Here is a 12,963-nt window from a genome sequence, read left to right as displayed (position 1 = left end):
AAAAAACGTGGGCCAAGGACACACCATGCAAATTCTAGAATAACAATAAGTGATGGTGATTTGAAAGAGCGATCACTTTATGCTTACTGACTTCTGAAGAACATTTAGTCATCTTGTGAAGAACATCATCTTTTAATCTCTCAAGAACTCCTTTATACACTGCTGTAACTGTGGACACGTATCTGTGTACCACTTCGTGTTTTCCATTTTGTAAAATCTCTAACACTTCGCTCCACGTGGGTTCACATGCAAATGTGATACATACTTCGGTTCCTCATGCTTTCTGCACTTATTAACAACATCCAGGTAAATTTGTCGCAAGACTACCGACAGAGAACGGCTTCACGTAGCCCATCGCTTAGGATGAGCCACCAATGTTAGTAGGAATTTCCTGACATAGACCCAACACAAACGTGTATGAAAATCATTTTGTGTTCCCATTGAAACCACACTGTGTATATGAAAACCAAAATTATGCAAAGCATAATGACTTCATATATAGCATTCTGGCCGAACCAAAAGCTACTCCAAAAATAGAAGAAGCGCTGCCAGCCAAATATTTATAGCACTGTTATACCAATAAGGCTACAATATGCACACAAACACACAAATCCTGAGCTATAAAAGCAATAAAAATAAAAAAACTTCTAACAACCAAAAGGAGAAAGCGAATTAGTGTATACATGGAATGACTTACCAGCTTTTCTTGCACCCTCTGCACAATATACTACTGTTCTGTGCTTCCCTGGGCAGCGAACTCTGTAGCACAACAGATAGCAACATCACAGAAAAGAATGCAGAAAACACATCAATAATGTGTGTCTTAAAACCAAACCGTGCTTTACCATGTAAAGGACAAAAAAAAGCATGCCAGAAGAGCACCCAAATGAATCCTAGTGATGAGAGAACTTAAATGAATCCTAGTGTCATGATCTATTTTCTAGTAACGAAGTTGTTTTAGATGGTTTGTTGGTTCTCCCCCTAAGTGAAACCACTGAACACACCTCCTACGAACACACACACCAAAATCAGGACACCCCCAACCAGAACAGCAAGACCACCAAAATCACCACCGAGACCAACAGCGAGAAGCAAGCGCCCCACAAAACCAGAACAGCCACACAATCCCCACATCGACCAAGCATTCAGCCGACACAACCCCGCCACCCTCCCCCAAAATCACATCCAGAATCCCCCGCAGCCATAGCCATAAACATAACTACACAAGCAACACAATAATCAAGCTATAGAGAAGCTGAAACAAAAGTCAAATGAATCAAAACCTCAGATGATGCACAGCAGTAAGACGAACAACCCAAGGAAACCCTGCAACCGGATGCCGCCCTCCACGCCCCTGCCCACCCACCAGATCGGAGAAGGCCGATGCGAAGATGAAGCCCCCGGCGACAGAAGCAACTCACCCTAACCGCACAGCCGCCACCGCCTATATCTCCATATGGAGTAAGAGAACACACGTACCCAGTGACACATACCGCCAAAACAGCCCTCACACCCGCCATGAGTCACCTAGGCATGCCCATTTAGAACTGACGAACGAAACAACGCCTCAAAACTGGGCCCACTACCGACAACATATCCCACGATGCACCAGGTGCTCGCAATTCACTGGAGCTTACAAACTGTAGAGATAGGGTAGAAATGCTTACCCATCTTTCTTTCTGAACTTTTATTTGAAGTATTTGGTGTTTAAAATTTGCTAATGGAAGGCTGACCAAATTCTGGTGCATACCAAAAAGATAGCAGGCTGCAACTCTTCAATAGAAAACTAATCACGTTCTTTGGGAGACAAAATGTAATTAGTTTCCTGTATATGGAGGGTCAACCAAAAAGTATACCCTTCTCCAAAAGGTATATTTTAACAATAGGAAACACATTATTAGCTTAACTGGATAATGGCACACGATTTAGTGCACAACAATTTATTTGGTCAGTTACTCAGTGCAATGACTGAATGCTTGAACCCTTTCTAACACTAAATGCAGATTCCTTCAATATTAAAACGAAGGTTTATCAAGGCATTGCATTGAAGCCACATAGGTCCAGAGAACACAAATCGTTACCTAACCAAATCCTCAATAATATCTATATTTAGAAATCCATTACAACCATAATCTCTTAAATATGGTAATCGCTTTGTAGTGTTTACCAACTTAAATAAAAATTGAAAAGTAGAGCTCATAATGGTGTGCACTCACCTTGACCCTGATTGAGATGAAGTATAGGTTTATTGTTGTGAAGGATCCCAAAATTTCTTTGTTAGGCAAAAAATATCACAAAACCTAGCAGGCTAGAAAATCTAGACGGGACATGGAAACATGAGCAAGTATACTGCAAGATTAGTAGCTACTTGACATGAAATTCATAAGAAGGAGCAAACAAAGATTTCTCCAATAAACACATATATGCGTGAGAGAAGGAGAAACATGTCAAGGGTAAACAGAAAACAAAGGTCTATACAATAATCACCTCTCTCTCTCCCTCTCAATCTGATTATCTCTCTTTCTCACCCCAGTCATCTCTTCCTCTCGCCGCTCCCGGGAACTCCTGTCCCTGCGACCCAACATCCGGGAGCTCGCTGTCGCCCAAATTCCCCACATCGGCGAGCTCTCCCCCGCCGCCGCAGCCCCTTGCGCATTCGTCTCTCTGTCACACATGTACGCTCCCTGCCGCAACTCCTCCCGACTTCCACCTCGCGACCGCCTTCTCCGGTGACCACCACCGGCCTGCCACGTGCCTGCCCTGGTTAGCTCGCCCACGACCAGCGCCGACCTCCCTCGCGCTTCACTAGGCGGCCTCGCCCACAAAAGTTGTATCTGGCGTGGCACAGTGGACAAGCGGCGGAAGGGAGGCGAGACCGACGACTGTTACTAAATCGATGAGAGGGGCCGAGGGGAGCATCCAAACAGAAAGGAGAGGCGAGGACGGGAGGTGGCCGATGGCGTGGGGACTACGCACCCGAGAGGGTGGGCGACGGCGGAGAGACGAACCCTAGCCCGTCACACACGGGAACGTGCCAGAGCGAGGGGGGAGAGAGAGATTGGGTGGGCGAAAGATGGTGGTGGCCTGTTGGAGAACGTGAAGTGAAAAAAATTATGAAGAGCGAACAACTTGCTGGCCCATCTAACGTCGGTGCACAGGCGTTGAGGCCCAGCCTTGAAGCTTCGACGGAAGGGGACACACACGTATGCTTGTGTTCTTCTAAAAAAACGTATGCTTGTGCGAGTAGAACCGACGTTGACCGACAAACAACTGCGGAGGAAAACGTCATTATGCACCCCAAATTGCTGAGAGCGTCTTATTTCGTGGGAGCTTAGAAACTGTACAGATGTCCGTGTGCATCCTGCATGTACGCACATGGCTGGAAATAACTAAGGATTTGCGTGTACGCTGTTCACACTATTTGCATTGTTGGAGCACGTTGATTAACCATTTGCGTCTATTCTGTTCACATCATATTGCGTTGTTGGCACATTGATTATCATGTCCAACAACTAGACGTCGGCGGTCCCGCACAAGTCGCGGCAAAGCCGGGACTGCCCGCTTGGTGGTTTCGTCGTGAGGGCGGACGAGCTAGGGGCCTCCCTTGTGTCGTCTCCTTGTCGAGCGTTCGCGTCGTCGGACAGGGCTCGAGGCCGACGGAAGGGGGATGGGGCCTCTAGGGCTGCGTCTGCGAAGGCGATGACGGTCGTGGCGGTGATGGAGGATATGCAATGGGTCACAGGGTTCCCCGTTGCCACCGCCGTGTTCGATCACGTTCGTCGTCGGGCCTCTTTGTTGTTCAATACAATGTCCATATGAGTTGCCTATCATGATTATTGTCCATGATGAGTTACTTTTTAAAGTTTATATTGTGTTGATGCCTGATGTTTGACTTATAGATGCATTACTTTCTCAAGGTTTTTATCTTCTCTTGGCATGTTTAGATGGGTAATCAATAGTGAGAGACGTGGGCATTAGTTGGATTCAATCTTGTAAATAATCTATCGTGGTGACAGTTACTGAAAATGGCTTGACTTGTATTTGCCACTAAAAATGAATGTTTGTACGACGCCTTTAATATAATTATGCAATCAACAATATGTCATCTTGCTTAAGAAAATTATCCATTTTATACTTAATATACTTATGATGCAGAGAGAATCTCAGTCGAATAATGAATTATTAGCTATAGAGGTAGGGACGGTCATCAATGCATCCCCCCAAGCCACCACAAAGGTCTGGCCTCTCTCATCGCGCTTACTGCCTGGACTATATGAAGGCACCACAACACGCTTGCATCTTCTACGGCGCAACCCCATCCCACTCCATCCTGGTCCGCAACATTCAGGAGGAAGCTCACACTTGGGCAAAGGCTGGTGCTCGAGGGCTTAGCTCAATTATCCATGTAACCTGAATCTTGGCATGTAAGGGCTGAGCAACCCATCCTATGCTCATCGCGACCTCGTAAGCGCATAGTAGCTTAAGCTTTGCGAGGTCCGCCACTGTACTTTTCTTCCCTCTATCAATGGAATGACTAGATAGGAAGTGCGGCTTGCCGCACCCCCCAGCCCAAACTCATCCAGCCCCCTATACATGATCATGACCTATCTTAAGAGAACCTTCTCAAAAGAAGCAAATTTACCAATAATACAATACAAAGTTTTCATTAGGGCCCAATAGCCAAGGACACATCCTTCATTCATATTCAAGTGTGCATCATCTGAATCTCACAAAAAGAACACAAATAAATAGCATATACAATTAGTTAATTCTCTTAATTTTCAGAAGACGCCCATTTGGTGATCATGTTTATTTGCAGGAACACAATCAATAAGACTTCAACACGCTTACAAAAACTCAAATCAGATAATGGTTATGCCAAAACACAACAAAAGATGAAAATATGTAGACGTGGATGAATTCACTCCTTGAGCTATAATCTATCGTAGGGGATGAGAAAAGAAAATCTCAAATCCTAGAGTGAATGTCTGCATCATGGTCACATGCAATGGTACCGATGGGACTCTAATTGCATCAGCTTCCATCTTGATTAATCCGGCAACCCGCACAAGCACCGGCTTCTCCTAATAGATGAAACTTCAGGTCCCTCAGTTTATTTCCAATTGGCGGATGGAGGCTGGCGAAACACAGAAGTAAAGTCAACAGGAAATTCTAAACCTCGTAGGTTTGAAAGCCAAGCTCATTTATCCATCTATTATTAAGTTATCTTTTAAAATAACTAAAGACTTAGAAAGCCTAGATGCAACTGTGTTCTTTGTCTACAGAAATAATCCTCTCGTAAAGTTGTACCACGTAACATAAATTTTCAGTCACTTGGTTCAGCTACATAGAAATGGCATTCTCATTGTCGGTGTCTAGTAGAGACAGAAGAAAGCATTTTCTTAGTTAGACCAGTTTTAACAGATGGTTCTCCAAGTAGTCTGATTAGTAAAAAAAACACATGGCAACAGGCTCCTGTTAGTTCAGTGATGGGCAATAAGCACACTAAAGTGATTTCAAAAAAAATCAGGAACAGGAAGTAGCAAAAATAGAAGTTTCCCTTGGTTAACTATATAGTGTACTGCATTAAAAATTTCCGTCCGAAAGCTTCGGATGCTTAACTGAACTTTTTATATTCTTCAGTTTCAGTTTGGTGGTCAAGCTTAATTGATGCTAGGCATTTGAGAAGCTTAACCCAACTGTATCACGTTCAAACAAAACTTAGTCCGTTACATATGTATATTGGGTATAAGATAGTAACCGCCAGCAATGTACGGGTTAATGAAATGAGCAATAAAAGTTAATGAGCATATCATACCTCACTAAACAACATTTAAATTGGTCATAATTTGCAATGCCACCTATCATTTGAACACAACCTGGATGGGAAATGAAAGGAAAATGTATAGCAGAACAAATCCTCACAGGAGAGTGGTTTGAATCTACAAATGAAAATCAAGCCACAGATCAGCTAATAAAAATCGCATGTAGTAATAAAAGGAAAATGAGGAGGCAACTGCAAAGGTAGTAGATGCCTACACTAGACAGTATGCACATTGGCTATACAAAATCATAAAAAGCTAAAAATATTGCAAGCATGAATAAGAAAAATGGAACACCAGTGTCAAAAACGGAACACGGTTGGAGATTAAGAAAATCGAGTTATGTAATAATTGAGTTACTGTTAAGAAGTTTCAGGTTTTTGAATTACACAAGTAAGCTTACCTACATCAATTGTGCTCCATCAAAATACTCTTCTTGCTTCAGGAGATATAGAAATCTGATTAGTATTACACTAAAAATCATTAGAAGCAACAGATGTGACAATAAGAGCTTGCGTTAATGAACAAACATCCATGCTACACAGACGGGACAATGAATCTGTTCTTATATGTATTTTATCAACAAAAATGTGACACTCTGTTTCCTCTTACTAACATATATGGTTTGAGCAGTGAAACCAAGCCAAAATGGGAACACACAAAATCAATGAATAAAAAAACTCACCACTGATACGCATGCTACTGGAACTATGTTAACATGGAGAATATAACTTGCTCAAAGATAAGTTTTCATTAAGTGCAGTGTGGAATGATGTTGAAGAGACAGGAGAAACGAAAATTGTGAGAAAATACCCGTTATGCTGACTATACCCATAAAAGGGAGAAATCATTGATAACTTCCATTGATAAGTACAAAGGTTATAACATTTATCTACTTCCAATTATCATGTCAATTTAAAAGGTATATTTGCATTTCATTTCTAGTCCAGACAAACAGTAAATGTCGGACGACGTGCTTATTTGTAACTAAACTAAATCTCCAAAATCATGAAAATGATAATCGGGAACTGGGAGCATGGTATGAACTTTGCCGCAAGTATCATAGCAGTACTACGGTAATGCTAAATGATAACAAAAGAAATATTGTAAGGAGTCAGCTTTGCTACTCAGCAAACATTATGAGACATATATTGTACGATACAGATGAATGAATAGACTAACTCGCCTTCGGTATTTGAAAATCTATCTTTAGACAATCATCGAATAATAATTAATCCAGAGCAGTAAACTGATGTCAGCGCATCCTATTGCTATAATTTGTTAGTACTGCAAATAATGGTTTTTCAGCAAAGTTGTACCATAGTATTGAGATTCACTCATTTCTTAAATTAAATTTGGTTAATATTTATTAGGAGAGAATTTCTGTTAGCAATCTCAAAATTGATGTAGCTATTACAGGAGAGAATTGCTATGGTGTATACAAACATTCTAGCTGGAGAGAAATTCTGTCAGCAATCAATGCCCAGCAATAGTGGTACCAATTAATGTAGATGTAGGTGCAGATTATACCTTTCTGGAGATCAGGTTAAGAGCATGACCATATTTCACATCCATGCTGCTAGTCCTTGCTGCTTTATCTCTCGGGATGCAGTATATGTACCAAGACTACACCGCTGGTGGTCATCATAGTAGATTGAATACTTTGACATCTGCATCAGGTGCAATGCTTCATGGAGATCTCTCTGGGCAACAGTTTCTGAAAATCAGCATAGATGGAGCACTGGACAGACCTGCAGCAAATTAAGCAAATTCTTTGAGATTGCAGCACTTGGCAAACAAGAAGGAATCTGTAGGTTGTGGTACCTAAGCCTAATTAGACAGGCAGACCAGCAAGCACATGAGGGAACCCAATCTAGGTTGTAGAGTTAAAGCACATGACAAGAATAGTGACCACCATATAGGCTGCCAAAGCTTGAACCCTAGCTAATCTGGACGGCCACAACTCAGAGCAAAAAGCAAGCAAGCACATGAGGGCTACGAAATTAGGAGAGAGAGAGATAGGTTAACCTGGACGGGCCCGGAGCTCCTACCGTTGCCAGAACACCTCAACCCCACAGCAGCTGCTGCACCATATCTGAGAGAGAAGGAAGAAGAGGAGAGGCTGAGAACCAGAGCAGATCGGAGAGGAGGAGGAGGGGGGTGAACTAACCGGAAACAGAGGCCCAGCCCGATGCGCCCCTGCAAGGCTGCACCTCGTGGCCAGCGGGAAGCGGAACCACACGTGGGGGTGAGGGAGGAGACGGAGAGGAGCCGTCCGAGTCCACCGGAGCCGCGCCAGCGGCGGAGGCGGAGCACGAACCAGAGCAGCGCGGCCGCCTCGACCTCCGTGAGCGCGAGCAGGCTGAGGAGGAAGCCCACCAGGAACCCCGCAGCAGTCATCCCGGGTGAGCTCCCGGCGGCGAAGGAGATGGCGGCGGGGTAGGGAGGCGTGCGCGGGGTAGGGTTTGGAGGGAGAGAGAGGGGCGAGGCGGGACGAAGAGAAGACGGGGCGGCGGGAGTGCGGGAGGAGGAGGCGGCTAGGTCATCTCAGAGGAGCCACTATGATTTATACCCTTGTGTGTGAAATGACGGAAATGCCCTCGGCGGGGCAGCGTAATTACAGGCGGTGGCAGGAACGAGACGGTAACTATTCATTGTAGCAGTAATTTTTTTTGATCCAACGGCTGATATCGACCAGGAGCGAGATCCGACGGTCCTAAACGCATCAAACAATCGATCCGACGGCCGAGAGTGGCTGAGCTCTGAGAAGCCCCACGTTCTCCCAAGATACTTACATCAGGATACACCAAGCGTGTATTCGTGAAAAAGAGGTAGGGAGGGTCTCGGTCTATAGATTTATGGCTGTGATTTGTGATTTCCTCTATTGACCAAGACCATTCCATGCTTAGTGTTGTTGGGGGCATAAGTAAAGTTTTATTTGTATTATTGTAGAACTTGACATTGGTGTGGGAGACTTGTACCTCCACGGATTGCTAGCTATGGTTCCTCACTAACGATAAAATCTTACTTCTTGCTACAAACTCTTGCACCGGAGGACCAACTAGTTGTTAGGGTACAACCTAGCAATCATCACTCGTCAAGGTAGGATGGTGCCCGACGACTGCCAACTCCAACTATGTGGACTTAGACTCCAAGCGATCCTAGAGCGCAGCCGTCACCCCTAAGTTGGTGGTCATGGCCCTTGTGGCCGAGGCATCTCCTCGCTCGGCTATGCGGCACTCGATGTCTTCCTTGGCACTATGCTCGGCAGACGCTCTGCGTGATGAGGTCGTGGCCACACCCCCAATAATGAAGGGCAAACCATCGAAGGTCTCACCTTCTTCTCCATATGTAGTACGAGCTCTAGGACCAAAGGTGCGATGGGTGATCTCACAACTATGCAAAAGGTGCAGCACTAAGCGCGGCAATGGACTTGGAAAACACATGTAATCCGCGGCCTCAATTTTCTGTTTTGAAACATGAATAGTAGGGGAAGCCCTACTATGATTTTCCACTAAATAAAGAAAGGAAAATCTTGTTAAAGAATTACATAATTTACAAGGAGGGTTTCAATCTCCATAGAACAGGAAAATGGAAATTCAAAATTACAAGGTGGTGGATATACAGGAAAGTAGTGGATCTTCGTTAGAAGGTCTAACTCTATGGGCAACCAGACACATGTCCTTCGTAAAAAGAGAGAGAACCAATAAGCCATTGGGGGGCTGCTTGTACTTACGCTGTTTCCAAATATTCCTAAGCACTAAGGAAGTAATCTGCATAAAGCAAGGCCCACCAAAAAGGCTATTAGAAACATAGATTGTCCCTAAATATGTATGATCTTTGATTGTAAGGGGAAATAAGTTTTATACGAACTGGTGCTGGTACAAAAATAAAAACAATAGACTACATAATAAAGTTTGCTATCACAAGGGTCAATATAAAATGACCTTTTTTAGTATTATGAGCTTGCACATTCAAATAAAAAGCGCATGCCAACCTTTGTTTCCCTCTGCGAAGGTGTGGTATGTTTCCATCCTCTCTGTTGGGTCACATGATGTTTCTGCACATGATTTTGGTTCCTCTTGATGGGGATGTGGTAGATGGTAGACAAAATGACTGCCACAAGGCCCATTGCAGCCTGAAGATGATGAGCTTGTTTTCTTCTCTTCAGTAAAACGTTGTATTCGTCCTTGGTATATAATATATTTGCAATAAATTATTCATTTGTGCATACAAGGCTAAGCTTAGAGGCTTGACTGTACCTTTCTTTCTAAATTAAAAACAGAATTTTTAGCTTTGTGTTAAAACATACAATGAGACTAGTAGGACACTTATTTTTGCAAAAATGATCAGACCTATTATAAAGTTCTCCGGAGGTACAAATCAACTCAAACATAATAAAAGTTACATCGACTTGCGAGACCACTAAATGACCACTACCGCTGACAAAATGAGCCGCCGATGCGCCCATGTCGCCGCTCCCATACCGGAACCGGCTTGACCTTGTCGATGACATCCGGAAAGTCTTTGTTTATGTACACCTAAGGACCAGTGTCCTGGAGCCACAACTATTGTCGTTGATCCTAGCATAGATCTGAAACACGTGATACCAAATCTCGCCGCCTGCTGAGAAACCCTAACATCACCGCTCAAGGAGACGGCAGGAATCTATGGCGGACATCCGTCGACTATGTTCAGATGGACGAACTCAAGGAGGATCGAAGCCTGGAACACAAATTTGAAGAAGAAGCACTGCCATCCATCCGAATGCCGCGCATGTGAGAACTAAAAAAGACCTGACCTAAACTACTAAATGGAGCAAAGGAACCGGGATTCCCCTCCCCGCCATCAGCCGCAACAGCGGCAGGCAGAGGGGAGGTGGATCCACAGACTCGCCAGTCAAGCCTGGAGGGGAGAGTTTGACCTGGTCGTCTAGGATTAGGGGAGAAAACATGAGGATGCTTTTCTTCTCACTTGTTCTTATAGTTAGGAGCGGCCAACATGATTTTAGTAGATAGGTAATCTCCATACCCTTGCAAAAAATAATGATAATCTCCATGGATGTTTAGAAAGAAAAATGCACTCGAATTTTAGTGGTGTTTCGTGTGTGAAGTTCTATAATTCACTCGTTTCTACACACTTCCCACCCTATCCTATTTGTTCTATTATTTCTTTAATGAGAAATCCTGAAAGCTACTTCTCTCGATTATTCAACCCGTTCTCTCTCTTCAACTACTCTAGCTCCAGTTTTCACGAATGGACCCTGCTTCTATAATAATTTCTCTTTTCCCTCTCTATTGTCGACTAACTACTTTATTGTGAACCTGGATGTTGCATATATAAACAACACTTGAAGGTAGGTGTGCACCCCATCCGGTTCAATACTATATGCATGATGAGGTGATCAAGTTGTCATATATCACCACACCAATATGAGAAACATGTTCTTATTTTTCCCTTTGCTGCTTCATCCATTCCATTTCGTAGTCGTTATCCTGATGTTTGGCATGGAAGGTTTCAGGATGCCCAAAGGTGCTGGGAGTCTGCTTTCCTCAGGCCAACCCAAGTTGTGCAGTGATTCCTCGCCAATTCGTGCAAGGTTAGTACATGCACGATTAGTTACCACGCTCCTCACTCTAGCCAATTAGTGTATATGTGACCTCAACCTAAACCTCGGAACCCAAAAGCCAAACTTAATGCCTCGGTCAGCACTCTACATCTTCGGCTGATGACAGTTCTTGGTGTGACCAGTGTCCATCAAGTACCAGGAAGAGGAACTTGCCTGCGTGTGAAGAAATACTGGTAGAGGAAAATCCAGTATTTTTATGAGTGGAAGAGTCAAAAAGAGTTCGGATGTTAGGTGCCTTTGTGATGAAGAAATTCTGGATCAGATCCTGCTGCGAGGAGAACGAACCGCGGCCGAAGTTGTTGCAGGGCAAAGGCACAAGGGGGCACTTGGGCAGCAAAAGCTTTGCTTTGTGCCACGTGCTGCTGCGTGAGCGTGATGTGTGTTTGGAAATGGAATGCACATAATCTTCTATTGTAATTTTGGGAAAAATAACTTGTGTTTTCATGTGAGGAACAAATGATTGCCAAGTATCCAAGTGAAATGTTGTGCAGCTGCAAAAAGACATTCGATTCAGCTGGAACTTTGATATCATCCTAGAATTCTCGTACATACCATGAAATTTTAGGTATCAATCGGCTAAATGTACGACCCTTAGAGACATGACATATTGGGTCCTTTTCAGACAACATGGAGCATATTCTCTTTCTTTTATTTCTCCGTTTCAACAAAATCGAACATGGCCAATCCAACGTCCCTCTGTGTAGTCAACAAGTAATGCAATCTAGTCTCCAACCATCAACCCGTGGACATGGGCATGTTGCTAACGTGTCATGCCGAAAGCAGAGGACACCACGTACAAGCAGTATATAGTGAGCATCTTTCTACTTGTTGTTTTTTGTGTCCATCGTGAAAATCTCACTGCAAGAACAGCACTTGTCGGTGGAAATGTTGTAACATTCTAATTTGTAGGAATTATCATGTACTCGTAGAATTCTCACCTAAAGGGATATTGCACTATTTGGTGGAGATGTTTGAATAGTCCCATTATTTTGGTTGCACAAACCATCCTTAATAAAAATTTGAGGCCAACGGCACAAGTTCTTATTACAAACTGCAGTTTGTGCTGTACTGTGCTTCATTCACGTTTTCAAGGTAACATTGGATCAGTCAAATCCATATTTTCTGGATCTAGTTTCAAAAGCACTGGACAGCCCGTTATAGAATATTAGGTTGCAGACTCCACATTTATCCTTGTTTTATCGCAATATGCACTTGCCTTGCACAATTTGATGCCCAATTTTGTATGTGCATTGTAGGTTATCCAAACTGTTCCTTCAATGAACAGGCCCTCAAAATGGAAAAGTATGGACTTGTCTTGCACCTTACTCCATATTGAGTTCTTGCAACTGGACAAGATGAAGAGGTGCTTGATTATATTTTCCTCTCAGTACACTTGCACAGGTAACTCGATATAGAAGTTCATGGGTGCCAGTAGCCAGTGGTGCGTTTAAAAAAATGAGTAATTACTTTTTCTACCGGAAAAATGTGTTCTACACACTTTGTTTCCACCGA

General features: G+C 43.5%; 1 protein-coding gene across 2 annotated transcripts; it reads right to left on the bottom strand.

The window, feature by feature from the left end:
- Nucleotides 1-4,749: 4,749 nt before the first annotated feature.
- LOC120968197 (uncharacterized) lies at nt 4,750-8,339 on the bottom strand. 2 transcript variants are annotated; one of them, XM_073505215.1, is made up of 6 exons: nt 7,993-8,339; nt 7,851-7,917; nt 7,353-7,573; nt 6,226-6,280; nt 5,819-5,942; nt 4,750-5,137 (listed from the first exon to the last, which is right to left on the bottom strand). In XM_073505215.1, exons 1-3 carry the CDS (start codon nt 8,220-8,222, stop codon nt 7,547-7,549), a joined length of 324 nt encoding a protein of 107 aa, XP_073361316.1. In that variant the 5' UTR covers nt 8,223-8,339; the 3' UTR covers nt 4,750-5,137; nt 5,819-5,942; nt 6,226-6,280; nt 7,353-7,546. The 2 variants fall into 2 exon arrangements, with proteins under 2 accessions (XP_073361316.1, XP_073361315.1); XM_073505214.1 differs by having other exon boundaries at nt 5,819-6,280.
- Nucleotides 8,340-12,963: the final 4,624 nt, after the last annotated feature.

The sequence above is a fragment of the Aegilops tauschii genome, chromosome 7 (genome assembly GCF_002575655.3).
Source record: "Aegilops tauschii subsp. strangulata cultivar AL8/78 chromosome 7, Aet v6.0, whole genome shotgun sequence".
Lineage (NCBI taxonomy): Eukaryota > Viridiplantae > Streptophyta > Magnoliopsida > Poales > Poaceae > Aegilops > Aegilops tauschii.
Note: the sequence above shows the minus strand (reverse complement) of the source record. Positions and strands in the feature narration are given on the sequence as shown.